The sequence below is a fragment of the Hyposmocoma kahamanoa genome, unplaced genomic scaffold (genome assembly GCF_003589595.1).
Source record: "Hyposmocoma kahamanoa isolate Upper Pololo Valley unplaced genomic scaffold, ASM358959v1 62, whole genome shotgun sequence".
In the NCBI taxonomy this organism is placed as follows: Eukaryota; Metazoa; Arthropoda; class Insecta; order Lepidoptera; family Cosmopterigidae; genus Hyposmocoma; species Hyposmocoma kahamanoa.
Window position 1 is genome coordinate 10,663,339 of NW_020653850.1, and position 27,456 is coordinate 10,690,794.

The 27,456-nt window shown below is 34.7% G+C and overlaps 1 protein-coding gene across 1 annotated transcript; it reads left to right on the forward strand.

Moving 5' to 3' along the window:
- Positions 1–305: 305 nt before the first annotated feature.
- On the forward strand, positions 306–27,234 carry LOC113229474 (protein takeout-like). Its single transcript, XM_026463073.1, has 5 exons — positions 306–628; positions 16,914–17,133; positions 22,048–22,178; positions 24,221–24,376; positions 26,751–27,234. Exons 1-5 carry the CDS (start codon positions 463–465, stop codon positions 26,915–26,917), a joined length of 840 nt encoding a protein of 279 aa, XP_026318858.1. The 5' UTR covers positions 306–462; the 3' UTR covers positions 26,918–27,234.
- Positions 27,235–27,456: the final 222 nt, after the last annotated feature.

Below are 27,456 nucleotides of genomic sequence, written 5' to 3' on the forward strand. Positions count from 1 at the left end.
TCATCTGACATTATACAAGAGACACCAGTCATGCATTATTTCAAGGGAATAACATTGCATTGTAAGTCATGTATACCGTGTAGGTATTGAGCGTCGATGGAAGTACAAATTTACGCATCGTTTACCCTACTGCAGTATGGCCTTAACATTCCGGATTTTACAAATTACGAAATAATTTAAACTTCATGCAGTGGGCTCCGTAGATATTCTCATAAAATCGTTAGTCCGAACCTTCGCAGTTGATCACGTCCTAGTTTTAAAGTGGCTGCTTCTAAAGTAGTGCGTGGACGAGTGCACCGCCATAGAGCGCGTTTTGTAGAACGGATTAGCAGAGCTCAGCGTTGCGTGAAAAGCAGGCTTCACATTGGCACAGACCTATCCGAATTTATGCAACCAAAAATGAGAAAGAACTCGTTTCATTTTACATAAGCGCCGCGTGTAGCCACAGGGGTCAGCGGCAGTATGTCTCTGGGTTTCGATACGGCTGCCGCCTTTGTTTTCGTAACTATTTATCGAGCAGTCGTACAGACAGTGCGTGTGGGTAGCGCAATGTGTGAAAGACATGTTATGGTTTTCGCGTTTGTGGCGATAGCTGCGTTCTTCCTGACAGCAGAGGCGAAACTTGCGCGTGAGTTTTCTTGATATTACTTTTTTTTTTTTCAAATAATTATAGTTGTAAACTAACAAAGTTTTAAATTCGTATTTTATTTTAAATGTAATTAATACTTAAATTATAATATCCACATTTGCTAAAACATGTTCAATGTTTTTAGCAATACCTTAATTTACGTAAGCAATTGAATGTTGCCAAATAATTAACGCAGTTAACTTCGTCCGAATCGTTTCGAGTAATATCATATCGATTGATTTTTGCAATACAAAATATTTCGTATGCGAAAATTTTGCATAAAAAGTAGGAGGTGATGATTAAATGAAGGAGAAATCGTGACAATCAATCATTAAGTAGCAAATTAGTACCACCTTCGTAATAGGTAATACCGGGCTGCTCATCCGGGAACATCAGCTGATGTCCGGTCCACTTCGCAGGTTCATTCGTGAGTCACAAACTCAACGATTTAGCACAACGAATTATAGATATTACATACATCCTCGTGATTTCATGTTCATTATTTTATAATGATCCAAATTAGAATCTAAATGCTAGGATAAATAAACGCGCCAAATGGAGTAACTGACTTTAAAATACGTAAGAAGTTTAGTTTAAATATCGTAATTAACCCGAAATAAAGATGCCGATTAGCGAAGATATTCCTTTTTTATTTTATTTTTTCATAATACCAAGTGACGGAACCTACAAGTCGCGCGCCTGGTGGAAAGCGATACGCCTATCCATAACATTGCAGTGCCGCTCAGAGCTTTAAATCGCAAACATCCGAGGGACACTACCACTGCGCCCGTTACCCAGATACATAAGTTGTTAAGTCCCATGTGCTTGTAATTTCACCAGCAACCCTCACCATTCAAAACCAGAACACAGTAATGCTCACAAAATTGCCTGGCGGAAGAAATATATAAGGTGACAGCATTTCCCAGGACGAACTCTTTCACAAAGAGTTCTACTGCTACTAAATCCTATAATACAAATCTCACATAGGTTTTTATACGATACCAAGTGAAGGGCCGAACAACAAATGTTTAAATCGCAAAGAACTGACAGGCATTGCCACTCCAGCCTGACTGACTCCAACTTTATAGTTGACGAGTCTCGTAGACCCTATAGTTTGAATCACATGAATCAGAACTATAAACGTGATGCAAATAAATTTAACGAGATCGTGATTACGAAAAAAATGAACCAATTACTTAAATTCTTAATAAACATCGCCACAAATCTTCACAGCCTGAAGAAAATTGAAACTTATAATCGGGTTCGTTGATTTGCACTAGACTGCACGAGTACTGATAAAGCTTTTCTTGTATAATATTTGTTTCATCCGCTACCCTGAGGTTGTCTAATAGTAATTAATGGAAGCATTCAATCCAGTTGAACATGTTCTTAATTTGTTTTCATGTATTCATTGTTCTATTTCCTGTAATATGCAATAATACCTATTTGTTATGCAAGGCTGTAAAGTTGTTGTTTGAGGCGAGTGCTTATTGAAACCTGAGCAAGCAAAGGAGTTTAAGATTGAACGACGAGTGAAGCGAGTGGTTCAAAAATAGAATCCTGAGCGAAGCGAGGGTTTCAAGGCACGAGACGCGAAACAACTTCTCACCTCACTATAGGGAGGAAAAAGGCAGATGAAAGAAAAACAGTTGAAATATAACAAATCAGTTTTATTATACAAAATTGGTCATCGTTGTCAATTTAATGTCATATATACTACATAAGTAATGTTCGACAAATCGCGTAAGTGAACGTGTCATTATGATGTTTTTTTTCACCGAAAGAAAAAGTTAGGTGCACCACAGTCCATTGTCAAGTTCGAATTTCAAAAACGCTTTTGCACGCAGATTTCTAATGAGAAAGAAAGCCTTTCCGAGCTAGTGAGGTGAAAATTATAATTTTTCACTCAGCACCGATACGCTTTTTAAAGTCCAGTCTGATCGTTGGATTTTTTTTTTTGTGTTTGTTTGATCGATGAATTTGGTTTGGGTGTTATGGGAAGTGCCCATGGGGCAAAGTTTAGTTGTAACTCCAACATGCGTTTTATTCTTCTTTGTAGTTTAACTACATCTATAAAGCCTTGTGGTGAGTATATGTCTTGTAATACTTAATTTTCCAATTAACGACTTTCTTCTAACTTCTATTCACTTTTCACTTCTCATTTTGATTCGATTTGATTTTTTCTATCGCACAGTTAATTCCGCTGAAATCTGCTGTCTAGTTTTATCTGCGATAATTCGGCGGATTTTATTACAGTCATAATGGCACATTATTTTGACGTAACAGATAGTTTACTTCTGCTGCAAAGCAACTATTCTTTCTTTTGGTGTACGGCCATTAGCAAAATCCCGTTCTCGTTTATCTGTTCTTGACTTGCATATGAAATTTCGTCAAAAAGTGCTCTCTTTCTTTAACTGGACATTGACGTCGTTCGCCATAATGATTATATTATTTTTGTAAAACTACACACAAAACTGCATACTCATTTTTAAACTTGGCATTGGCAGAATCATTGTAGAAGTCGATGGAGTCATTGTAAAGAAATTGGAATTTTAATTAACAAAGCGCCCAAAGATTAAGTTCTTCCCCAGTCTCTCGTCTAGAAGCCAAAATATATAAAAATAAAAATCTACTCTTTTAGTCTGAGATTTATAAATCGAACTTATAGTTCGGCTAACTAAAACTTTTTCCAACTCTTAAATTTCTATCCTAAGGTTGCCTGCAAAAAATTGCAACTTAGCAATAACGCGGCCTGTTGTACGTTAGCTTACTCTGTGATACTTACATTATTGTTCTGTGTTGTCACTTCACATTCACATTCATTCATTCATTCAAAAATGACGAGCTAAGCGAGTGTTTAATTTTGATTAATCAAAGTCAAACTTCGTTTTAAAATCTCAGCCTTAAAATCTCAAAGCCAATAACTTGATATAAGCCCTTAGGTACGCGTTGATTTACCCTGAGGAAGTCCTAAAAGTTGTTGCATATCAGTTGATACGTACTCATACGAGTTGTCACGCACTAGTTTATGGGTACCAACCTACCTTGGCTTTCGAATAGCTCTGCGTACGGACTACGTATATACGTAGGTACTGCGTATCATCATCACAGTGACAGAGAGATCATCGACCATATGGTCGCTCGTCTCTGTCACTCACTACTTGAAATCCTGAGTCACCTTATTACGGTGTATGCCGGCACTAGCTGCATCTCTTGTTCAACTTCGAGTTACAACTTGAGCAAGTGGCCTCTATTCGTACACTCTTATTTGCTCTTCTTCCCTTCTACCCTGTTACTCAGGTTAGCCTTCATCATCATCATCTCAGCCCGTTAACACCCCCTGCTGGGTATAGGCCTCCTCTTTTGCACGCCAGCTCAATCGACCCCGACAATATCGTCCGACCATCTAGCAGGTGGTCTGCCTCGTAAAAAAGAAGGCTCGATCCACATAAATTTATTACAAGAGGAAAAGAAACGCTGTAACAAATAATACAGTGATATTAAAAAGGTACAACAATATAAAACAATCCCTACAAGCACTAAGCAGTCGAAAGTCCAAGTGCTTACCCCAAGGGGGTCTATATGCGTATATATATCTAATGCTTTATAAACAGTTTAAGTAGAATTAAAGTTATGCATGATGATAAAGAAGCACGCGCTCTCGCTTCGAGGTTTTGATGAGAATGGTGACGAACAAACCAAAGTAAAAATAATGAAGGAAAAGGAATTCGAGAACGATTCAAAATTATCTTAGTAAGGGCCAGTAACCTGTAAAGAGGGTGATAAAAATGTGGGATGATGATGAAGGAGATCGTTATTCGTCGAGACGAATATTACCTATTTAGTTTTAAAGCGACTGTGTTGTCCAGTCACTTTGAAATTAAATCGTATATGAATGACACATAAATATAGCGAAATTTTGGAGATAAATTATTAATATAACGCAATTTTGAGATAAAATAGAACATTACACAATATTTGAGATAATACTATGTTAGTTGTCATGTGCGATGTATTCCCTTTATTGCTTGACGGCCTCAGTGGTCGAGTGGCTTGCACACCGGTTTTCATGATGTCGCCATCTTTAAGGTCCCGGGTTCGATCCCCGGCCGATTCAGTGTAGAAAACTAACTTTTCTATATTGTCTCGAGTCTGGGTGTTTGTAGTTTCGTCGTTGTTTCCGATTTCCATAACACAAGTGCTTTAGCTACTTACTTTGGAATCAAAGCAACGTATGTGATGTTGTCTATTATTTATTATTATTTATTATTATTATTATTGCTTTATTTTATGATACTTCTGAACTTAGATTCCTCTTGATCAGAGTCGCATGACATACTACTGTAGGCTTGTAGGTTAATTTAAGTTTATAAGTTTGTCATTGAATAACAGTCTGATAACTAGTTTTGTTCTGTATAAATATTTTTAATTTAATATTTGGTGTTTCTTGATTTAATGCCATGTAATTATAATATAAACCAATTAAAAAAACATGAAATGTACTTTGTAGTTGCAATTCATTGATGTCTCAGGGGCACTACCTAGAATGCCCAAACCAGTACTGAGAACCGAATCCGAAACATCCTCGTATAGCGCCCAAAGTACTAATCGGCTTCCGAGGTCGTCTTTTAAATTTAACAAATCACAATGCAGCCTTTCATATTAGTTAATAAATATTTCTTCCTAAAGACTCCAAAACACCGGCAAGATATTTTTTATATGATGCCAAGTGACAGAACGAACAAGTCGTTAACCTGGAGGTAAGCGACACGCCTGTCAATAAGAGTTGCAGTGCCACTCAGAGCTTTAAAACACAAAGGTTTATGAGCCACTGAGCTCGTCACCTTGAGAAATCGTAAGTTCACAAGTCCGATGTGCCTGTAATTTCAGAGGAACCAAACCGGATCGCATTAATGCTCAAAATACTGCTTGGTGGCAGACATAGGTAAGGTAGTATATAAGTTCTTCCCTGGGCTAACTCTTTCACAAGGAGCTCTACAGCTAATAAAGATATACCGTCAAGAATCAAAAAGTTTACTGTAAAAAATGCAGAGCACGAGTACGGTATTAATCTGTCTAACGTTCAAACTAAATTTTAAAGTACTTTGCAATTTAAAGGCCAATTCGCAAAAGTAGTGCCATTAGAAAGAGCTTGTTTAATTGTCTACAATCAACTTACACGTATTTGCTTTTAAGATCATAATTCGTGACGTCAAATATTAAAAAAAAATCAATTTGGTAAGTCCAGTGATGACGAAGTCTTGAATTAATTAATTAGGCTATGAATGAATTAGTCAGTCCCATTGAATATTAACGTTGTTACTAAGTACTGTAAATATTTATTATATTAAAGTAAGTGACAGTGAAACGACAGTTAATTTTATAATATGAATTAAGTATAATAAATAAATAATCATTTTCCTCTTCACGGAAAGCCTTAACTGCCGACCCCTAACTCCGTGGATACTTAAGACGTCGTTAACCCATTATTCATCCCACTACTGGACACGCATTTCCTCTAAAAAGACGGTTATGGACTTCACACGTTTTCCAAAGGTTTCAAATCTTCCTCGACGTTGATGTTTTATTGCGATTTTCCCTTCGTCACTGTCGAAAAATGTTTCTGCTATGCGTTTTTAAATTTAAGTAACCTAAACATTAATTTAAGAATTCCAAATTAAAATTTACTTCGATTTAGGCTTTTGCGAGGTTTAGGATCCCATTCTGTCGTAACGTTTTGCGTTGGACGACTGTCGCGTCTAACTTGTTCCCATATCACGACTATCTGTCGTGACTGAGTCGTGGACGTTTTTTTATCGCTGAACGACTTTCGTGTCTAGCAGTTCCCACTAGATCGTGACGACAATTTATCGGTTCACAGCAGCTGCCTTATCGTTTGCACGTCAGAATCGTATGAAGCTGCGATTATCTTTCGTCACATTTTTATCGTGACGTTTTGTTTGTCGTCAGACGACTGTCGCTCTAGCTCTTCCCATTGTCACGACAGTCTATCGTCGTCACGTCAAATAAGTCGTGAATGACAGTTAATCGTGTTGTTCCATATGTGAACAACTCCATTTAAATATACAAGCTACGACATTTTAAACTGCACGACATAATGGGAACGCGTCTTCACTCTGTCGCGCGTTGTCAGGAGCGTACAGAATTGCGCGCGGGAAAGCCTGCACGCGCAATCATACGCGATTACCTGTTTGAATTTTTTTAAACTAGCGTAATTTCGCGCGCGATTGCTCGTTTTCGCTTTTGTTACAGCGGAAAGAGCGTCCATGTAAAGGCTAAATACCGCGTGAAAGGGGCGCGTGTTGGAGCGCGCGAATGCTCACCCGACTAATGAGCGTAATCGCGCGGTCTTTCCCTTTTCGTTCCAACGTTTTTACACGCGCGCTCAATCGCGCACGATTTCTGTATCAGGCTCGATAATGTCTGTGTAAAGCCTATTAGCTATTGCTACAGACTGGCAATCAAACTATTATTTAGGACCTGAGAGAAGAAGAAATAGCCTGAAACGTCGGTTTGTTGCAAAAACCAAATACACGCGACTTAGATCCAAACAATGCTTTAATTTCTAATGCTCCTTGTATTAGTGAAGAAGAAACTGCCTTGTACCATATAACAAATAGATTTTCGTCTAAACAACAAAATTAAACTATCTCAGAAAACTATTTCATAAAGCCGTATAAAACTTCTTTTCCTTTATTATAACTCACTCAATTCAAATGAAGGGCGTTGTCAGCATTTTATGTCCTCGGCCCGCCGCAAGGAACTCAATCTTATTTATTTTTTCTTGCAGAAGTTTCGATTAGCGTCTTCAATTTCTGTTCTATCCAAGTTTAAGTGCTGCGCAAATAAATTCGTATGAATATAAGAGAAATTCAGGCAATACGTGACGGAGCACAAAAGATAAAACTATTACGCGACATCATTTGGGGTCCCTTTTTCGACACGCGTCTCCGAGTAAGTACGCTTGAATGAAAAGTCGAGGTCAGAAAAATTTTACCTACGTACATATTAATAATGTTTATCTTTTTTGTAACTTTGATTTTTCTATCTTTCTCTACATCTTAGAGTAGAGAAAGATAGAAATCTTAGAGGATTTAAAATTAAGATTTCGGAACTTTTAAATATACTTATATAGGTTGTGTAAGGAAAACCACTAGTATGAATGAATCAATTGAACAAATCGATTCATTCCATTAATTAATCGATTTGTAGTTGGCATTACAATTAGTCATCACTAAACCGTCTCTGGTCGGGTCATTGATTTGTTTGTTTACATTTTGTTAAAAATGGATTGAAACTAAGTATAATTAATATTTACGAATGTCTACGTCCAAAATGTCAAAATTGTTTAATGGACTTATTTTTATAAAAAACTTATTCTTTAACAGAATTAAGAACCGAGTACCTCGTTGATGGCCGCGTCACTAAAAAGACCTTCAACAATTCCTTTTAATTTATATTTAATACAAGGTTTCATTCAGCGTGGTTGAACGCCTTAAAGGTCATATACTGCAAAGTACAGAACACAAGATATTTGACCGTATAACAACTAGAGCTAGAGGGACATCATAGGAACAACTTTAGTAAACAAAAAAATATTTCAAATTCGTAAAAAAAATATTTTATGTTTCTCATACGAGTCGTGGACGATCAATCAAAAATTTCGGAAAAATATGGTCGGACCTTTTTGTTACACCCTATAACAATAACTTTATTGTTCGAAAAGGTTTGCAGTTTGATTTATAGCAATGTCCTACGTAGTCCCAATACCGATGCTATCACGTCGGTTTAAAGCTCTATTTACATTCTCAAATCGACCCATGGATATTATGATATTCTACATCAGCCAGAAAGTAAATGTTGCTTTGTTTTTGTTATATGTTTTATTGCTAGTGATTTTTACTTTTTTTAATTTATCATGCCCACTCACAGAAACGGATGTTATGTTATTTTAACTGTACGACGGCAAGACAGGGACTCTGCAAATTTTCTTGAAAGTCTGGCCATTATAATTCCATGAGACTCCACTGAGATTATATTGCGTTTTTGACTATATTTGTTCTACTAAGATCCAGTTGCAATGGCAGTTGAATCTCAATAGAGAATCAGTGGAGTGGCAGTGATAGCATTCATTCATTCTATCACAAGCGATCGATGTTGCCTTACTAAAAGTAACATCTTCCTTCATTTACCGTTCCACCAACATGTATAATAAAATTTTTTCTAATATTGATTTCTTTGACACCACTCTTAGTAAATTAAAAAAAAAATTGATGTTACAAATTGTAAATGACATTTAATGATTTTGTAATCGCTTATTAAACTCTGTCTTATATATTTAATCAATGATATTATACTTTGTTAGTCATGCTCACTTAATTTAGAAAGATTAATTAATGATATTAATGTAAAACTCTAGTAACGCATAAAACAAGAATGTTGTCATTACAAATAACTCTATAAGATATGTTACAGCCGTTCTTATTATAATCTATTTATAATCTGCTGGCACTATAGGTCTATTTTAAGAGGAATATATGTAAATAATTACTATTTCATGTATGACTGTTTGTTGCCACAAATAAATGAAAAAAAAAAAACATTGAAACTTAATTTTTATCTCGTTTAAGCAACAATTTAGTCTTTTTTTATATAATACCAAGTGGCAGGACGAACTAGTCGTGCGCTTGGTGGTAAGCGACCCGCCTATCCATAACAGTTACAGTACTACTCGGAGCTTCAAATCGCAAAGATCTTATGGGCACTGCCACTGCACCCGTCAACCTATGACATAAGTTGACAAGTCCCGTGTGTTTAAAATAAATGTATTTTTAATGTCAAATAATGACTACGTCATCAATGCGCCATTGACTAGCCATTGAAGAGCAGAATACCAAAAAATTGCAATGGCAGTTGAATAATAACTCGATGGGTAGCCACTAACAAGCCTCTCTCTCAGCACTCTTAACTTTTAGCAAAACACCAAAGTACAAAATCCTGCCACTGAGACTCTATCGACAAGCATTAGAAGCTGAAGCCACAGAACGCTACTCTACTCTATCCTGACACACCTCTCGAGCATTACGTATATCAACTACCCTTTTCATACAACTTCTTTTATTCTTGTCCCTTGAAATCGCAACCTTTTTGATGACATCACTGATTCGGCCAATTTAAGTCCTTCTGGGACCTCCTCTTAAAACTCTTTTTATTACACGCAACTGAGACGATTTAAAATGTACAGACTTAATGCCCAGGTCTTCATCGTTCCACATCAATAGACAGTGGGACTTATTTCACTTATCTGATTCTGAATAAATCCTGTTCTTTAAAGTGTATTAACTTATACACAACCGCACGCTTATTCTTCGAGTCTAGTACCGTCCGCTTTCATTCACTACCGGCTACCTCTCTCAGGTCGTTCGTCCACCTTGCCTCACAGGAACCTGCACTACGTTTGTTTTGAAGTTGCCTTCACTCCAGAACTTATCTGATCCATCGGCCATCAGCCCTCTTTCATACACAGCCGGCCCACTGCCACTTCAGCTTATTGATTTAGCGAGTTGGGTTAATTTAGCACTGCTGGCTGCATCGCACATTGAGCAACTTTAAATCTATCATTGAGACACGATGTTAGTGTACACGGCTGGACTACGTGTAGGTTGTAACGCATGCTTGGTGTAAGAAAGCCACATCTGCAAAATGACAACTCTTCAGGAGAGAGGCTTAAAGATTCTATGAACGAAATTAGTGGGTAACTTTGTATATTAATAGAGCTTCTTGTGAAAGAGTTCGTGCAGGGAAGTACCGCCGCACTGCAACTGTCATGGATTAACGTGTCGGTAATCACCAGGCGTACGACTTGTTCGTCATGTGGCTTGATACCGTAAAAAAAAGAAGTATCACAAAATTTTACATACTATGTATACATATTATGCATTAAATTTTATTTTGATGTTATATAGCAGATAAAGATACTCATGATTATAATATGTATTGGTTTTTATTTTATTTATTTTTAGTTTATTTCAGATTATAACATCGTACTAAAGAGTGTACTTTTTGTTGTCTGTTATGTAATTACTTTCTATCCAAAGATTGACTTTACAATAAAGAGTTTTTGTATTGTAAATATATCTATCATCTATATTTTTGCATTCATATTAAACTAATACATCGCTACAACTACAATTAACAACACACGAACGGTTTCCGCGCAATACACGACTGTGTTACTGTTAAGGGAATGTTGTTTACTTTTGGCATATAAAGAATTACTTGAAAATTGTATTACCCACACTATGTGATTTGAAATAAAATAATTAAAACTTTTGAAATAATATTAAGTTTATTGAATATCACGGTCTTTTACTTTTTTTTGTGAAATTATTCCAATAGTTTGTTATAATTATTAAAACAAAAATCGAACTTTACGAAAAATTCCATCGGTCCGACTGGATTTGTACCAGCGCCTTCAGCATACCGTGGCTGACGCTTTGCCAACTAAGCTACGGAACAAATCAGCAGACATTACCAATTTTTCTGTGTGTTGTAAATTGTTTTGCAGCGCCATCTGTGAGGAATCTATCAATGTAAGGCATTGGTCTTCTATATTTGATACGGAGTGATTCATAAAATTTTGAAAATAAGAAAATAAAGTGGCCAGTACAAATTTTTTTTTATCATGATAATGGGACGAACAAATCGTGTGTCTGGTGGTAAGCGACACGCCTGTCCATAACAGTTGCAGTGCCACTCTGAACTTTAAATCGCAAAGATCCGAGAGGCCTTGCCACTGCGTTCTTCACTCTGAGACATATGTTGACAAGTCCCAAGTGCCTGTAATATCACGAAGTAAAAATCTGCTTCAAAGGACTAAAACTTCTCAAACTTTCTTTCATTATGATAGGATAGACATTAACAAAATGTTGTAAAGTAAGTTTGTTCTATATTCATCAAAAGGTAACTAATTTTGAAACAGTTAAGAACTTATACCGCCTTAACACATTGCGTGCACTAATCGCGAAATAGCACTGCCACTCTTGCCCAACCGCGTTGTGGGTAGATCCAGTTACTTAATTTATGATACTGCGAATATGTTGTGTCACATGTTGTATGTAAATTACTGCTTAATATGGTTCAACCTATACAAATTGACTATAATAATGTATCCATCAGATAAATCGTTCGTGTGTTGTTACTTATACTTACACATTTATTCCGGAAGCATCTATGACTTTTACCACACGACATCATTCACCGGCGACACGCGATTTTATGACTTTTGAATAGCGTTGCTTTGTTTATATGAAAACCGCATCACACACACCTGTCGCGGCTCGAATCGATACCTCCAATGAATGAATGTTATTTTTGTGAACAGCCATATTTATATACTAATATTGTACTCCCAAAATTTTGTGAAGACAAAATAAAGAAACAAAAACAAAATTCGAATTTTTTATGAAAAAAAAAACAAAATAAAAACAGAGCAGGTCGAAAAATGAAGTTGGAGGTGTCGAGAAGAGCGCGTAAATGCGTAGTATACAGTTTTCTCCTTGCACATTCCTCCATACATTGCTCTCATGGACTTATGACAGGTGTCTCTTGGTCGCTTAGGTCTTGATATATTTGATTGTGCTAAGGGTCTCAATATCTAATCGGTTTTTATACAGAACGAAAAAGTGTCACGTACATTTTACGCCTCTGTTGTACATTTCCTGTATTAAAATGATTATAGTAATAATTATATGTAATATTTTAAATAATACTCTATAGAAAACAATGCTGTTATTTTGCTTTTTAACCGGCTTCAGAAACTTCGCAAAGCATATTTTTTGTGTGTGTGTGTGTATATGACGTGATTATTCTGACATTTGAGAACCGATTTCGATTATTCTTCTTTTGTTGGAAAACGGTACCTTAGTAGTGCTCCCTCAAATTTGAAGAAAATATTCCGCCTCTAAAGATGGCAAGTTATGGGATAAATCCCGTTTATTGGGTTTGTCCCACTGCGTTAACCAATTTTAACAAAACTTAGCAAATAGATGTAATTCCACAAACTATTGAGATCGGTTTTCTTATATAAAAAAGATATTATTAATAATTATCAATTTAATTGTAAGTAACCTGATAATCATTTTTTTGTGTCCATCCATGTTTCTTCATCATTCTAATACTCACTCTAACACAATCTACCCTAGTAGAGAGCGAGAGAAAAACGACCCATTAAACATTGTAAACTATTTCACTACACTTTTTACTATCTCGCAACTAACAATCGCATGAAGTTAGCTATGCATGTCGCATTGCAGTAAGAACATCATGGAGTCAACAATCTTTGCGGTAGAAACCTTGACTTACATTTTCATAGACGTCTTTTTTATTAGCACCTTAGCCAAGAGCTGTTTGAAGTAACCTTATTTAGGTTTATGATACATTTAAACTATTATTGGCATTTCTAAATTGCTACGCTTGGTTTCTCTACTTCTATCTAATTTTTAGGTTTTGAAGTTTAAGAAATTGTAAGTAATTTAAATAATCAAGTACACATAGTCTTCCAAATAACAATATAACATAATTTAGTACAGAGGTACGAAGTGTTCGTAAATATTGAATTACTTGATATAGCATATGATATATTATTCTTAGATGATAAAATTTAGATTTTTATTTAGTGTACACTGTTTAGTGTACAAGGTGTTGAAGTAAAAACTTTATATACAAAGAGAGTAAGTGCAAGTTATTACATTACGCACAATTTATATTGCCGTGGAATGGCAACGAAGTTTTGTAACCATAGCAATACATTTTATATTAATTGTGTAACGTACAAACTAGATACAAGTCAAAAACAGGTTGGGCGTATTCCTGAGAATCCCACAGCTATCGTGTCGTATCTTATTTGTAAACTTACACGTAAGTAAAAATATTGCTTCCATTCCGTTCCGTTGCAATGTAAATTGAGTATTAATGGGTGGAATTAGCGCAATGAAGTAAATAAACAGTATAAATACTACATAAGTCTCACTGCTAGGCATGGATCTCCTCTCATAGTCCGCCACGTTGGCCCAATGCGGATTAGGGATATTACAAGTTTGCCGAGGGTTGTGAACGTCTTCGACGCACAGGTTTCGTCAGGTTTAGTAGCAGTAGAGCTCCTTGTGAAAGAGTTCGTCCAGGGTAGTACTGCCACTTTACATATTTCTGCCGCCAAGCAGTAATATCAGCGTTACTGTGTTCCGGATTTGAAGGGTAAGGGTGCTGGTGAAATTGTAGGCACATGGGACTTGTCAACTTTTGATGTCTCAAGGTGACTGGCGCAGTGGCAGTGCCCCGCAGATCATTGCAATTTAAAGCTCTGAGTGGCACTGTAACTGTTATGGACAGGCGTGTCGCTTACCACCAAGCACACTACTTGTTCGTTCCGTCATTTTATATCATAAAAAAATCACGATTTTTTTCTTTCACCAAAAAACTCATGATAAATTCGCACATAAACTCCGAGAAACTCAAAGATACGAGCCTGAAATCTAACCCACGACCTTTACTTGAGAGGTGGTAGGTCAAACCGTTAGGCTGCCACGGCTTATACTAAATAAATACTAAAACTAAATCAAACATGAGCAGAAAGGATTGTAATATAGACTAGATTATAGACACATGGGTCACTGTAAATGAATTATTCGTCTCGTCACTTGATATAATATAAAAAAATACCCCGGAAACATTTAATATTATTTAATTAACATAATATACAGGTAAGGTAAAAAAGACAACAAAAGCTTAACTACTAGAAAGTAAAACTAGGATTTTTAAAATATATGAATAAAATTTGGTCCCCGCGGCAAGGTGCCCAAGATGCTGGCAGCGTTCCCCCTTTGTATTGCTATGCTAATGCGTTGGGCAAGGTAGCCTTTGGGTTTCCCAGACAGTCTATTAATTTTTCGATAAAATTTTGTATAGATGAAGGGCACTGGGGCAAATGAAACCAGATTCCTAAATTAAAAACCTTCACCTGACATAATAGTCCATCTCGAGAATTCGTATTTTTGAACTCTCTCAAGCCCGGATTCAATCTTTCTGGCGACTGAGTGAAGACCAGCGTTCAAATGCCTTACAATATCTGTTAATATTGGCACCGTTTGTAGACAAATTGTCTATGGCTATGGACAGGCGTGTCGCTTACCACCAAGCGCACTACTTGTTCGTCCCATCACTTGGTATTATAAAAAAAATAAGTGTACGAAAATCGCACCTAATGTGAAAACTACATAACTATAATATTATATATAATAATATTATTCTATTATACGTATAATAATAATAGTATTTTTATTTACAACCATTTTTAAAGCTACAAAATAAAAGAGTAGAGTCCGGAGCAAATTATTGGAAACTGTGCACACAGCGAAAACTAGAAACATGAATACTAGAGGATATGTTACTTTTATTTAGTGTAGGCGTACTAAGAACGGATTTTTCGAAATTCAACCGCCGAGAGGGTAAAAATGTTCGTATGAAAAATAGTATTCCTTGAACTTACAAAGCTGAAACTTAGTACAAATGTTCTATATATTGCACCTGGTAAATGATTGACACGATATTTTTCAAAAGTACTTAGTAGTACTTAATAAGGGTGCATGGGTTCCCATACAAATTAAAGTTTGTATGGGCACTTTCTAACGCTTGGTGCCATTAGCTTCAAACTTAGTTTTGGATATGTACTTTAAATATAATTATATCTTGTTTTTTTAAATAAGCCAAATTCAAAAATTTTTGGATTTACATCTATTTGCCAGGTTTTATTGAAAATAGTTAAGGAAAAGTGGTAAAAATCATAAACCTGATTTATCCGCTAATTTGCTGCCATTAGAAGCCGAATATTTTCTTAAAATTTAAATAGACCCGGGAACCCTATTAAATAATAAAAATTAAAGTCGAATTGAAAACGTCCTCCTTTGTTTGAAGTCGGTTAAAAAATAAATAAACACGTGTTTCACGGTTTTTCAAAACAACCCCTAAAAATAGGTAAGCCATATTTTTTAAAAACCTTTTCTAAAAAAATCGTATTCCTTACATTTGCAAAATGAAATATGTTTTTGTTCGTATTTTAGTAGTTTATAACACATATAAAAATATTACGCAGACGAAATAGCGGGCAACAGCTAGTTACTTCATAAGATGATGAAAGAAACCATAACATATAGGAAGCGTAAACACCTATTATTAATATACGCTACCACACATACTTATTACCATGTTGTATCATTCTAACAATAAACATCTAGTGCTCCCTTCTCGTGCCTATTTTGTACTAGAGACTTATTTGTTTTACGTAATGAAACTTCTGAGGCGTTAGTCGTAATACAATTTCCTCGTTGAACTATCTCGTTTAAAAGATAAACATTTGTTTGGATCAGTACCCCTGTTTCCGGTTGCACTGCTTTTGAACCGTAAAGCAAATCCTTGTTTAGGCTGGCTGAGTGCGATGTTCATCAGTACTTTATTGCCTGTCTTAAAAGTGAATGGATGCAGTATTACCGAAACATCTCTATAACATTGTAAGCATTGGAAAACTTAGAACATTGTAAATTGTTGTGAAAATATACTTTATCGATAGGAAGTTGCTTAACTTGAATAATATAAGATTGGTACACCTGCAACTCGGTCTGTAATATCTTCAATGTTTTTGTTTTTCCATAAGTCACGAGTACCTTCGGCGAAATATTTTTTGTCGTAATACAAATATCTAATACCTTTTTACTAATACCATTTTCCATTTAGTTTGATACTGCCAGAAACCCTTGTTCTCTAGCATTTGTTGTTTTCTAATATTACTTTTTTACAGTTACTTACTTTTTTAAAACTTTATATTTATGTTCATTTACGTTATTTTTGCAAGTTGTGTTCACTCATAATTAGTTGTGCAATTAAATGAAATCTTAACCGTACTTAATTTATTTTATGTCGTATAGCAATAACTGTAAGTGAAATAAATAAAAAAAGTACTACAAATCCTGAATAAAGAAAATCTCTCATAGACTTCTCACAGATGGCGTTACGGCAAAAAGTCGTTACAAGCAAAGATTTATAACAGACACATAAAAAAATTCGTAACGTCTGCTGGCTCGTTCCGTAGTCAATTGGAAGTGCTTCAGGCACGGTATGCTGAAGGCGCTGGTTCGAATCCAGCCGGATCGATCGTGTTCGGTCTTTGTATTAATAATAATCTTACTCAAGCTCTTCTTTCTAAAATTTCCAGCGGACTACATCCATCCCTGCAACACCACAGAACGAGCCTGTTTAATACAAGCCACCAAAGATGCAATTCCACACTTTGCCCAGGGTATCCCAGAACTGGGAGTACCATCGCTGGACCCATTTATCATCGATGAGCTACCCATACAGCTGCCAGGAGTCAAGGTCACTTTTATTGACGGAAAAGTAACGGGTCTCAAGAAATGTCAGGTGTTAAATGTCGAGTAAGTAGTTTTTAATTACAGCGATAATATTTAATGTAATAGAAAAAAAAATTGTGCTTCTTCCGGTGCAATTTTTGTTTGCAATTTGCAATATTATAAAATGACAAAAAAATCGAAATTAAAGCGCAGTTGTGTTTCCAATGACTATTTAAAAAATTTAATGTAAGTACAAAAAATTATAAAAATTGTCAAAATCTTGTGTTTCTAGGATGCGTAAAAAACATAATAAATTTTAAAATATTAGATATATTTTGTGTCGACCTATTTGACCTATTGAATTTAAGAGTAAATGTAATGAATATTTCAAATGTGTAGACTTAGGTGAAATAATTCGGTTTAAATATTGTATACACATTTAATTTATCCAGTAAACAAATTTGCCAGTAATGTAAAATCGTACTTGGACAACGAACGTTCTTAAAAAAACTGGTTTATTCGACAAAGAAAATCAACTGATTGCTAACAAATAAAAAAAAACTCGAAATTCTCGAAGACTGTCAAAACAGTGAACATCGACATTGAGAACTATTTGGATAATTCACTGACACAAAACAGCGAAACTCGTTGGTCACATAACCAAAGTCAGAACTTACACTAACCAACGCGTCTCAAGGCCACAGAAAGTAGTTAATGCCATGTCAAGGTGCCATTATGACCGAGCAGACGTACATATTTATGAGGTAGGTTTTATTAACATAACCTTTATTGAAGTTAACTCGTTTTTAAGCTTTGAGGCTGTATAGCATGGAAAACAATAGAGGTAGTATAACTGCTTTTTAACCGAGTTCAAAAAAGGAGGAGGTTCTCAATTCGACTGTATGTTTTTTTTTTTCTTTTTTTTGTATGTATGTTACGCGATAACTCCGGTATTTGTGAACCGATTTTCATGATTCTTTTTTTGTTGGAAAGGGGGTACTTCCATAGTGGTCCCATTTCATTTTGAAGAAAATCATCCTCCTCGAAGGGTGGCTGTTCACGCATGAAGATTCATTTTTATAAATAGCACCTAACTTTAATTTAGGAGCAATTACTTTAATGGTTGATTTTGCTATTTCTCCAATTCAAGGCGTTTTTCTCTCAATATACTTTGAGTAGTGTCGTAGTGAGAACCTATTTTTATTGTCTCCATTGTCAAGTTCTGTATAATGCCGAACTAGGGGATATTTCAATGAAACTTGGCAAATAGACGTAATTCGACGTACTTTTGAGGTGGGTTTTTTTTATTACTCTGTACTGAGATTATGTTTATAAATAGCACTAATGGATGTAACTTAGAATTTCGATGAAAATTAATCGTTGTCATTTATAATTATTTAATATTTTGATATTATAGGTGTACCACAATCTCATGGCATTAAATATTAGGAAAATCCAACGCCTTTCTCTTGGCAATGTTCACTTGTTACATGACAATTCAAAATATTACTTGTGGCTGTCTGCTAAACTTTTTTCACCTGAAAATAACGATTTTGTAGCAATAATCACTGAGAATCCACTTCAATCTCAAGCAAAAAACATTGTAATTATGTTTACCATTTTTAATGTTTATGAATTAGGTGCATCTAAGTCACAATTCACGATTTAGAAGCGGGTCTTAAATCTAGCCGATTAGTAGGAGTAAATAAATTTGATCTTTGAAATTTTAACGAAGCCAAATCAATGTATATGGTAGATATGTAATTTTTGTTGGTGTTTGTCGGCAAGACTACAGTGTGTAGACTATGATTGGTAAAAAATAACGATAAATGTAATTGATATATTTTTGCTTCATCTTAAAATGTGTCAGAAAAAAATGTTAATTTCCTAAGTACACATTTAACGATATTGTAATGAAATCATTTTCAGTTACATTATTTTTTATATTTTATTTCATTACATATTTATTAATGATAACATAAGGGTTTAAAAGACATAAAGTTGAAATATACAGGTAAGGTACAGTAAAAGCTTAAATACTAGAAACTAAAACTATGATTAAATTATGAAGAAAATTGGGACCCCCCCAGGCAAGGTGCACAAGATGCTGGCAGCGTTCCCCTTTGTATGGATATGCTAATGCGTTGGGCAAGGTGGGGCTGCCGGCCCTTGGGTTTCCCAGACAGTCTATAAACTTTTTAATTATGAATTAGTTTAATATTATGTATTTATGATATTTATTTATGTTTAATCAAACTCTCAAATCTCTGAGCAAATTTCTTTGCTTCAAATATCACTTTGATTGCAAAAATGCATGACGAAATTTCTATATTACCTAGGAACATATTATGTATAGGATATTCGTTATTGTTATGTATCATATGCCCGCGACTTCACCTGGCTAGAATAAGTACTTCGAATAGTCTACTGCACTATGCTAATTATAATAGTTTTATTAGTTCTCCATACAAATTTTCGTCTCCTATCTTACCCCTTTTAAAACTTATTTCTGTGACAAAAAGTAGTCTATGTCCTTTTCCTAGATCCCTTCGATCTTATTCCCAAAATTCATCAAAATTGGTTTATCTGGGAAACGTAACAGACAGAATTACTTTCACATTTATAACATTACTTTAGATAAGTAATTCCTGAAAAGGATACAAACACTTTAATACTAATTTTAATATTAACTACAGGATTTTGTATCTATGCAACCCTGGCTCCAACCTTCGGATAGTGAATTAGAAACTATTCCCACGAATGAAGCAACACATGTTGAACTATAGTGTAATCATCATAATCAGAGTTGAATCTAAATGAAATTAAAAGCGCTGTTGCAAATTATGATACAATCTACGTTCATCGTATTTTGATTAAAACTTCGTAATGTCAAAATTTCGGTACCTCCAATGAACACTACGCCAACTTAATTTTGGATGTTCTGTTTTGTTTCTTCATTTTTTTCACAAAAATCGTTTTTTTTTTTTTAAATTTTGTTTTTTGTTTCTTCATTTTTTTAATATTCATATATTTTTTGGTGAAAATGCTCCACTAGTTTGTTGTTATATATTGACACAAAGATCGAATAAACACAAGCAAAAAGTTCGGATCAAGTGACGGTACGAATATGTCGTGCGCTTGGCATTAAGCGATACGCCTGTCCAATGTCCATAGCCATTGTAATGCCACCCAGAGCTTTAAAATCGCAAAGATCTCAGCGACACTGCTACTGGTCCCGTCACCTTCAAATATAACTACGTCTGTGGCCGAACGGTTACCAAGCTGGTTCGCCACGGAGAGATTATTTCCGGGCCTGGACAAATATTTGTATGGCCTACATTTACTTCTCTCGTGAGTTTGGGTGTATTTTATGGTTGTCTATAGTGTGTCCATGGCACCAGGGATACAGGTTTTCTCTAGTGCGGGACTATGAGTATGTGTGTTATTATATTATTATAAGTTATTATTTGTACAGCTGAATGATGAAGTTAACAAGTCCCATTCGCCAGGACCCTTATCTTTCAAAACCATAATGTGAACATTACTGCTTGGCGGTAGGAATAAGACCCATTTCCACCAGATATGTTTCACAGTGTCAACTTCAACACAAACATAAAAACGTCATTTGTGCCTGCAACTAAGTTGCAATGACATAGTACTTATGTAGGTAACCAAAAGTCATTAAATACATTGAGACCAACGATCTTGACACCGAACGCACAATCAAAGCATTATTAAAGATCTTTCGTGTATTAAATTCTGTGGTCATAACTATGTCTAATTATTTCCAGTACCAAACTCAGTAGAACCTTGCCTACCCCATTATATACTACATTCTCACGCATAATAGGCCTTACAACATCTTTTGTTAGTGTTATTTCGTCGAAAAGCATACTAGCAACTATGCATTGCATTTCAAGAGTGTATTTATATTTGTTGTATGTCATTTGAATTTGTCGTTGGTAATGAATATTAGCAATAATAATATCAACAATAATAATGATAATCACTCTACCTCGTTCGTCGTTCGGCATTCAGTATCGCAAATGTGAAATTGGGTCACTTATATTTATTTATATATTAAAAGCACTTGAAAGCTTACAATATTTACATTACGAAACTACAGACTTTACAGGACACCAGTACTCGAAAGGTAGTTCAAGAACAGAAGTATCCTGCGCCGGATAATATACTGTTTGTCAAAGAATATTAAATTCTGATAATGGGTGAGCAAGAGCACTTACAGGAAAGACAAAAAACTGATTATTTTATAATATATGCCTTATCGAGTTCTTAGGTTTTCGCGATTGTTACACATAGGAAATGAAACTATTTTTCCGGATTTAAATCGCGTATATTTGTTTTTTTCAAACAAACCGACGTTTCGGACCCTTTGCAGGTCCCATGGCCGTGACTATTAACCATGACCTGTAAAGGGCCCGAAACGTCGGTTTGTTTGAAAAAACAAATATACGCAATGTAAATCCGGAAAAATAGTTTCATTTCCTATGTATGCCTTACTTTACAGTATCATAATTGTTGTTACCATAAATATTATTACTTTTTGTTGCCAATACCGTAAAATGTAAAACGTACGTTTATATTTTATAGTAATGCACATTAGCGGTATTTATCTAACAGTTTTGGTCAAGAGAGGAATATTCGCATTCTGGATTCGGATTCTGTAAAGGATATTAGGTCGTTTTGTAGTTACATTGGTCGTTTTGTAGGAACAAAACTAAATATTGATGTGTAATCTAATTATTTCTCAGTTATCTTTTTGGTGCCTTTACCCATGAACTTCGAAAAGGAACATATCATACTGATTTTGATCTTAAAAATTACTCTACAGTTGATTCTATTCTATTTAGTTGATGATTAATATGTTGACTGACTAATATATTTTCTTTATTGCAATAGTGATGACCTTAATTTGAAATATTTTTATCTATGAAGTGACAGTCCTTCTTTTACCCAAATCTCTTTTATCATTTTCAGGGCATACCTAGAGAAGAACCTCTTCATCCTAGAAGTTAAGTGCAACATGACCATCAAGGGCAAATATACTGCCGTTGGAAGACTGCTGCTGTTCCCCATCAATGGAGAAGGGGACTCTAAAATTAAAATCGGTAATTGCCTGATTTATGTCTTGAATATGCTGAGTTGCGTTTCGGATAAAATACAAATTATTCCCAAGGTATACTACCTTTTTGTGTAGGTAACCTCACCTTTCGCACATTGGCCTTGTCTGTAACAAATACAACAAAAGAAACAAATTTTGGAGAATAACTAATTGCGTACGTAATTTAAGGAAAAAACCACGTGAATAACAAGAAACACACAGTTGTTTAAATAAAAAGTAAACTATAGCAAACTGTAAATAAAAATATTCGTATTGTATGCAACCGACAAAAACATAACTTTCAAAATGATTGTACCTTGACCACGCGTTGCGCCAACCATGGAATTTTCCTAAATAATGCAACAGCAGGTATCACTACAATTTCTACAAGTAATATGACCGATAAAGCCTTGAAGAGCAAAAAAGAAACATCAGATTTTACAAAGTATTGCGTAATTATGGTGTATTGTGATTGCGTACAGTTTTAGACAGAAACCTGCGGTTGTACTTATTAGAAGCTGTAACTACATTGTCATTAGAAGACAACGGCACGTCTAAACTGTCTAAGCGTACCTAATTATTTCAATTTGGTCAGTACCTAAGTTATATTAACTAAAATTTATCGAGGTTATACTATATAATGTAATTTATGTAAATAATGTAAGTGATATAATTAGTCAAATCAACGTCAAAGTCAAAGTAACAAGTAAACAAATTACACTGGAAATCGTCGTACTGATTAAACTCTACAGCTCATTCGTAATGCAGATTCCCCTGAGAAGAATGAGCCAGAAACTGTAGGCGTTGCTCTTTGTAAATAAATATACATTTGAATACATTTATCAATTATATAATATTTAATTTACACATCTTAGATCGAGAATAGCTGAAAGAGCTAAACGGGTCAAGACAATACGGATTACTGTCATCCAAGTACGCAGAAGTTGTATAATTACCTTTAGTATAAAATCTTTGTTTCACAAAAGTTTTAAACTTTGTAAATGGCATATTTTAAATATCAATCGGAATCTTATTACAGTACGTATTCAACACCCCTTAAATGAATTTGAGACTTAATGAAGACGACTGTTTAACGAAGAACAACTAGTTTATTTTTATTCCTCGTATTAATGTTATGTCTGTCACTATTTTTCATTAAAAAAATTAATATATTTCTTAAAATAAATAACATTTTCATAAATGTACTGGGACGTTAGTGTAAGAATGTTAATATCTTTAAACTTATCTCTCAAAGACACTCTGAGGCCCAGATTGTAAATTGCACTAACCGTATTTTTTTGCAGAACAAAAATAATGCCGCCGATATTAATAGAATTATTGATATCCGCGGCATTACCCCAAAGGAAAATACCGTATGTCATTAAAAAATTAAAAAGGAGCTTATGAGTTCGTTATGTGTTCTTTAGTTTTTACTTTTAACAATATAACTGCTTTTATTTTTATGGTAATCGTGTCAACTTTGCCAAAAATTTTAACTTCTACCAACAATTGTTATGGAAATAACCACAACTTTAAAAAGAAAATCGAAAACCTTGTAATAAATATGTACATTACGCATACTCGGTATATTTAAATGAACTACGATCTTCACCTTACTGTTAATTTTTTTTTTTTTTATTTAACGGCCTCCGTAGCCGAACGGTTACCATACTAGACTGCCACACAAATATCCTGGATTCGATTCCCAGGCCGGGAGAAATATTTGTATGGCCTACATTTATTTCTCTCGTGAGTTTGGGTGTCATTTGTGGTTGTCTATGTGTGTGTCCATGGCATGTGTGTCACAGGGTTTGCCTAGTGCGGAACTATGAGTGTGTGCGTTATTATTATTAATTAATTATGTTTTCCTATTTTATGTCTGGTAATTAAATTTAGATCTCAAAAGTATTTGTCACTATTGTACTCCTCATCTCGTTGTATCGTCTCATCGATCGTACCTCGTATTAAAATTTAACAACATCTGTTCATCTATTTCCGTACAAATATGTTTAGTAATTATATTAACTATTTCTATTCTCTATTTTTCAGTGAACTCTGTAATTAAACTAAACATTAAGACCAAATATTTCAAAGATAATGAAGGCCGTGACCACTTTGGTCTCAAAAGCTACAGATATAACTTCGACTATGGAGAGAGGATCCACTACACCATCACCAATCTCTTCAAGGGAAATCCTGAATTAAGTATGAAATTTTATTACCTTTAAAACTTGGCCGTGCTTTAATCTAAATTTGATATTTCCCCCGCCCCTCGACCCCGCCTTACTTTGAAAGTTTTCTTGGACCTTTGTAAAGGCTCTGTTTAAATAATTTAAAGTTAAGAAATTAGAGTAGATTAAAATTTGTTCTTCCTGTTTGTGACAATAATAATAAGAAATTAGTGGAGTATTTTCAACATTACATATTTTTAGATGAATTATGGTTCGAATCTGGGCTGGCACCTCTGAATGTGTATATAATTTTATTTGTAACTTACCATGAGATTTTCGGTGAAGAAAACATCGTGATGAAACCTGCACGTCGAAGAAGTATCGAGGGATGTGACCCTCGAAAAATGTACCCAACCCGCATTGGACTGGTGCGGCGGAGTAAGGCCGAAACCCTCGCCTGAGACGAGACCAGTGCCCAGCAGTGAGACGTATACATGGGTTAATGATGATGAGATGAATATTATGGTAGTAAAACATGATATTCAAGAAAAACAAATATTACAATTAGATATTTTTTAGTAGCAGTACAGCTCCTTGTGAAAGAGTTCGTCCAGGGAAGTACTGCCACCTTATCAATTTCTGCCGCCACGCAGTAATTTCAGCATTACTGTGTTCCGGTTTTGAAGGGTAAGGGCGCTGGTGAAATTACAGGCATATGAGACTTCTCAACTTATATCTCAGAGTGATGGGCGCAGTGGCAGTGCCCCTCAAATTATTGTGATTTAAAGTTCTGAGTGGTAATGCAACTGTTATGGACAGGCGTGTAGCCTACCTTATAGTGCACGATTTGTTCGTCCTGTCACTTGATATTATAAAAAGAAATATTTTAAAGCTGCGATTATTACAATTATTCAATTAAAAAATCTTGTTTGGAATAATTTATTAAGTTTAAAAACTCTATTAAGTTTTATTCTTTCCTTCTTTTAAACAATAAAACCACCAGATAAATTACTTATCTGGTGGTATTGATTATAATAATCAGTTGGAGCCGCATGTCGTCCACTTTATCGAAAGTGAATGTAACTTACAAATGACTACAAGAAGTTATAATGTATGATTCGATTTTGAATTTCTATTTAGTAATTAATCTCATTAAAAGACTATATTTACAGAAATAGATTTTTTCTTTGACCATATCTAATTTGTTCCACTAGGACTCTTGAATCGCAAGTGTTGTTGGCGTAAAGATCAGAAGTCAAAGATTACCAATCAACCAAGTCATTATAACCGGTTCGAGTGTCAGCAGCATTAAAATCATAATTGTCTGCATCGTACTTGACCTGGACAAGTCAAGTTCAATCATAATTATTTGTGGCACACAGCCATAATCCGTTTATTGATATTTTTGAATATTCATTGATTCTTTACATATAAGACAATCTTTGAACTCTACACAGCAGTATATTACTAGGTATTTATATCTGGAAAACTTCAATGAACGACTACCTTGACCTTATTGTTATTTATGTTATGCCTGGTCTTATGTCTAATGATTATATTTATATCTCAGAATTGTTTATCACTATTGTTCTCATCATCTTGCTATATTGTCTCATCGGAGTTACCCTCGTATTAAAATTTGACGTCAAAAAATATTTTTTGAATTTAAATGAAGGGACGCGCTTGAATGAACAGTCTCTTGGAGACCATGGACGTTGCAACACAAAAAGAAATAGAAATGTTATGATGCGCGCTCTTCGTTATGGTACAGTAACTATGTAAGGTTACGCATCAAAAATAGAATAGTAATAGCATGCAAATTTTTTACAGTAAAATATACAAAATATTGAATTATTTACAGATTATACAAAGTGTGTGTGTGTGTTGCGTGGTCTATCTCTCTCTCTCTCTCTCTCTCTCTCTCGGTGTGTGTGTGTGTGTGTGTGTGTGTGTGTGTGTGTTACGTGATATGTGAGCGCGTGGTTGCCTGTGTTGCGTGATGTGTTTGAGTTTGTCTGTTTGTGCGTGGGGATGCACGTTTTTATATACATCAGTCAAAAAATTTTGGTGTGTGTCTGTTAGGTATGTAGATTATACAGTTATTACTAGCTTTGATGTAACTATTCCAGCACTTTTAAAAGATGTTCTATTTCTTCACAGTCGAATGATTTTAACCATTTCTAAAGCGAACTTTTACAATCTTAATAGCTTAATGGGTATAAGTTTAATAGTTTATTTATGGACGTCCGAAACGTCGATGTAAAAAAAATACTCGTATACTTACACACGATTAAGTACCGATATTTGAATTCAATTAATATGTGATAATCGTAAAGTTTAAAAAAATATGTGTACCTATTTCCGTACTAACATATTTAGAAATTAATTATGAATTATCGTTATTCCAGGTAACACAGTTCTTCAATTCCTAAACGAGAACTGGAGGACGGTGACCGAGGAGTTTGGGACACCAGTTGTAGAGTATGCTATGAATGTCACCATAGACACTGCTAAGAAATTCTTCGATGCAGTACCCTATGATGAACTTCTTCACGTCCCCATCCCTAAGTATTAGAATTTTGGTTTAGCTTTTGTAAATAAAGTACCTCAAGAATTTATTTTATAGTGTTTGTTAAAAACACTTATTTATGTCTGGAACTTAGATTCGTGCGACTTTTTTTTAATTTGTTGTCAAGTTGAAACAATAAAAAACATATCTTGAAGTAATCTTTAGCTCATTGAGGGTTTGGATTTTCCTAAACACATTTAGATGTTAGTACCAAAGAAAAACGACATAATTGTTTATTTTCTCACTTTTGGACACAGGCAACTTTTTGAAGCCTTTATTTTTACTTGGCAACACCGACTAACGCATGAATAAATTCCACAATTTTAGTTGTAAAAATGTCTACACGAAAAGTGATATAATAATCATCTTATATAGTTGATTATGTAAAAATGTATATGCATATGTTGATATAAATGAACATAAATATGATCAACTTGAAAACTTTACTTTTCAAAAAAAATTTCGCTATTGAAAAAATCTGTTGAAAAACATGCAGTACTAGTATTATTATTTCTGTTTAATGAATAATAAATCGTAAAAGTGTG